The 3,901-nt window shown below is 56.3% G+C and overlaps 1 protein-coding gene across 1 annotated transcript in view; it reads right to left on the bottom strand.

The window, feature by feature from the left end:
- The window catches only part of PGC (progastricsin (pepsinogen C)), a 3,663-nt gene extending 783 nt beyond the window's left edge, over positions 1-2,880 (bottom strand). Inside the window, 7 exon segments of the mRNA XM_009888241.1 lie at positions 1-64; positions 279-401; positions 556-755; positions 1,100-1,218; positions 1,737-1,854; positions 2,292-2,445; positions 2,822-2,880. Coding sequence (XP_009886543.1) covers positions 1-64; positions 279-401; positions 556-755; positions 1,100-1,218; positions 1,737-1,854; positions 2,292-2,445; positions 2,822-2,877 — 834 coding nt within the window. The 5' untranslated portion in view covers positions 2,878-2,880.
- Between the last annotated feature and the right edge of the window lie 1,021 nt (positions 2,881-3,901).

The following is a 3,901-nucleotide window of genomic DNA, read 5'->3' as shown; positions in this document are numbered from 1 at the left end:
GGTGTCCACGATGGCCTGGCAGCCCTGGTGGCACCAACCTGTCACTGACTGCCCGATAGCAAACCTGGGAGGAAAACAGGGAGAAGGACATCACTTTAAGCGCCCACTGGCAACTAAACCTGTCTCGGCTGCATCTCTAAGTCTGGGATGCTCTGAAACGCAGTGCCTAAGCCCTGCCTTGAGCCCACGCCGGCAGCTTCACCTGGAGGACAGCCGTACCACCCTCCTTACACGAGTTGCCGGGGGGATCATGCCCATCAGGTACGAACACAACTCACTCATTAAGGGCGACCTGCCAGTACATCTTCTGGGTCACCGGTGCCCACATAATGTCGCCATGGAAGAGCCGACTGTCAACTGCTCCGAAAATAAGCTCTCCCCCGTACTGGTAGGTGGGTTGGCTGCAAAAACACAGAGTTCCGGCAGCAGAGATCGGTAAATCAGTGCGATACACACGGGGTAGTGAGGAACAAATTCACAAGGAACCTGAACGGGGACAGGCAGAGGGACACCGTCGCACGTGGGACGTGCAGAGGGCCCCCTGCAGATTTTTACCGAGAGAAGTAGAAGCTGAAGATGGGCTGGGCGAGCTGGTTCTGCTGCAGCATGCCCTGCAGCACGGTGGGCGTCCCTCCCACCGCCAGCGAGGGGTAGGCCATTCCCAAGATCCCATCAAACTCGGCATAGTAGAAAGGCTGACTCGGCTCGTTCTTGCTCAGCCCGAACTCCTGGTTTCTGACCGCGATGCTCTGGATCTGGAGGGGAAGGGGACGCCAGGGCAGCCTGAGCGCTTAGGCAAACCCAGGCAGCCAGCGGATGGGATGACTGATGCTTGGAAAGCCCAACGAGCACACTGCAAGGTCACAGCTGGCGAAAACATCTCCAGGCAGCTTGGAAAATTAGCAGGAATTGAGTGAAAACAAAGTGAAAAGCCAGCTGATGGTGGTAATAACCACTTTATATTGGTTTTGCCTATCCCAGGCCCTGGTTTGCCCAAGTCTCGCCTTAAGCTGTCCCCCAGGCATCTTCCATAAGGGCCACCAGCTGGTGTTGGGGACACAGTGCCCAGGAAGACCAGGAGGGTGCGGGGTGCACTCACCCGCAGTGTGTCGTAGCCCAGCACCACCGTGAGCGCGCCGCTGCCGTAGGAGATGGTGTAGGACTGGCCATCGTAGGTGAAGGTGGAGGACTCGCTGGGCTTGAACTTCGCATGATTGTCTGTGTGAGAGAGAGAGAGAAGAGGGCAAAGCTCCTGGGCACACGCTCACCTGACCGTGGTGGGATGTCACCGCCAGTGACTCTGCCGGTTTAACGCCCAGGAAAGCGGCTTCCCTGGCAGAGAGCAAGTCCTGAAGAGGGGAACGGGCTGTTCCTCTGCCTCATGGTTATCTCTAAGGCAGGGGTCTGCATCCCAGTTTTGCCCGCGTCCCTCTCAAGGGAACAACTGATATGATCACAACCACATCGACCACCCAGTGCCAGCAAAGCCATCGGCAGTTCAATCCCCATCGCTCTCCCACCGGCGGCGAGTCACATCGGATGAGCTGTGCTGGGGAGCAGGACATCAGCTCCACGATCGTAGCTTTGCTCTTCCCTCCTCCCAGCCACCAAAGGTCGGGCTAAAGCACTGTGATTTCCGCACTCCGGGGACACCCACGATGGCCACAGCGATGGGGCCGTCTTCATTAGCCAGGCACGTAAGGGCAGAGGGCTCTGTATTTCCCAAGGAAACTCACAGCACGCCGGCGCCTGGCAGTAGGTGGAGGGCACCCACAGGTTGGAGGAACCGGTGTCGAAGAGCACCAAGAAGTTTTGCGGGGGGGTTCCGATGCTGATCTCCCCAAAGTAGGAGGCCTGCAAACGAGAGATGGGGCATCTCCGTTGGCCACAGGGTGAGGGACAGACGGACAGACCAGGCTTTCACCTCCCAGCCCCGCGCCGGCATCCCAGTGCTTTGCAGGGTGTGGGGAATGCCAAGTCTTGCTCTTGCAAAAAACAAAGTAGGCGGGAATGGACTGAGCTCTCAACCCTGTTTTTTCACCCAAAAGATGTAATATGAAATATTTATTTTGTTGGGCCTTGTGTTACGTATAGAAAAACATGGCTTTTCATGGCTGGGGGAAGACTTTTCTGAAGTCTAAAACAGAAGCTTAAAAAAAGAGTTGGGAAAAAAAGCAATCTCTCACTCCTGGAGGCTCCGGGGTGAACAGGTCGCTCTGGCACCTGAGGAGGAGGAGGGAAAGGGGAGCGTGGTACGGACAGGCGGCGAGAGGGGAACCCCGAGTACTCACATCCAGGTGGTTGGTTATCGGCTCGTACACAACATAGTCCTCACTGAAGCGGTACTTCTTGACTGGATCATATTTAATTTTCTTCAGGTAGTCATCCAGCACACCAGCCTCCCTCATTTTCTCCCGTATGGACTTGGCTTTCTTCAGTTTGATTCTGCACAGAGGAGGAAAAAAAAAAAAAAAAAAAACAAAAAAAAAAAACAAACAACAAATACAGCAGAAAATCAGGAGGAGATTTGGGCATTTTCAAATGATCAGTTCTCTGAGCTCCTTTGAACCCAGCCACGATGGGAGCCCTGTGCTTGGCTGCCTTGCACGCCCCGAGGGGCTGTCCTCCCAGCGAGGGCTGCAGCCTGGACTGGGATCACCATGGCCAGTGGAGATGCAGGAGGCTGGAGTCACACCTGGTTGGACTTGGTTGGCATCCTCAGGGACATGGGGCCACCCATGCAGGTTACAGCTGCGGCCGGGCTCTGTTATCTCCCCTCTCCCCACTCTTTCTGTCGCAGCGGCTGCTGCAGGACACCCACCTCACCAGCCCCTCCGAGAGCTGGAGACACACCAGGGCCAGGATGAGCCACTTCATGGTGCAGGAGTTGTCCACCGGTCCACACACACCTCCTCAGTGTCCGCAGCAGATGGGCTGAGCTGCCTGGACTCCCCGGTTTTATACTGGGAAGCAGTGACTCCCCCTTATCTGCTGACCTCCATTTTCCATTACCACCACGCGCACCCCCGGCCTCAAGGGTTTCTTTGTATTTTGGGCCACGAGGATTTTGAGGAGTTTGTGTCCTTAGCGAGGCGCTCAGGTGAGAAGTGAGCGGCACACGTCTTCGATAGCAAGATCAAAGTGTTACCATCCGATAAGAGGCCAGCTCTTATCACAGCAAAGAGAGGAGTGACCCAAACGTCACCGTGGTGGGGCGTTATCTGTGTTCGTCAAAACCTGTTCAAACCTTTTCCCAAAACAAAAGCCCTCGTGGCTCTTGGCGCAGGATGGAAACACGTCGGACTTTTTGTCTGCCTTTCTTCCGCCCGGCCAGCCCAGCCGCCCGCCCACGGGGACCTTCTGGCATGGCGGAGGGATGGCTGCTGGTGCCGAGGCTTTGCCAGGGGACAGTGCAAAGAGCTGGAGCCGGCTGCTCTGCTCCCCACGTCCCAGGGGCTCGGTGAGCCCACGAGGTTTCTTCTGCTTTCTTGTAGGTGGTTTCCAGCGCTGTTCTGCATTCTGGTCTGTCCATATCCGCTTCTTCATCTGGTCTGTCCTTCTCCAACTCTTCATCATCCTCCCAGTCCTTCACCATCCTCTCCTCTAGGTACAGCTCATTTCCATATGTCATACACCTCAGTCCTGCTTCTGCTTTCATACTGTTTGGACAGTATCACAGAATGGTTTCGGTTCAAAGGGACCTTGAAGACCACCCAGTGCCACCCTCTGCCCTGGGCAGGGCCACCTCCCCCCAGCCCAGGTTGCTCCAAGCCCCGTCCAACCTGGCCTTGGACACCTCCAGGGATGGGGCAGCCACAGCTTCTCGGGGCAACCTGCCCCAGGGGCTCACCGCCCGCACAGGAGAGAATTTCTTCTGAATATCTAACCTAAATCTCCCCTC

The sequence above is a fragment of the Charadrius vociferus genome, unplaced genomic scaffold (assembly GCF_000708025.1).
Source record: "Charadrius vociferus isolate BGI_N301 unplaced genomic scaffold, ASM70802v2 scaffold266, whole genome shotgun sequence".
Taxonomy (NCBI): domain Eukaryota; kingdom Metazoa; phylum Chordata; class Aves; order Charadriiformes; family Charadriidae; genus Charadrius; species Charadrius vociferus.
The sequence above is the reverse complement of the archived record's forward strand: the minus strand, read 5'-3'. Positions and strand labels throughout refer to the sequence as shown.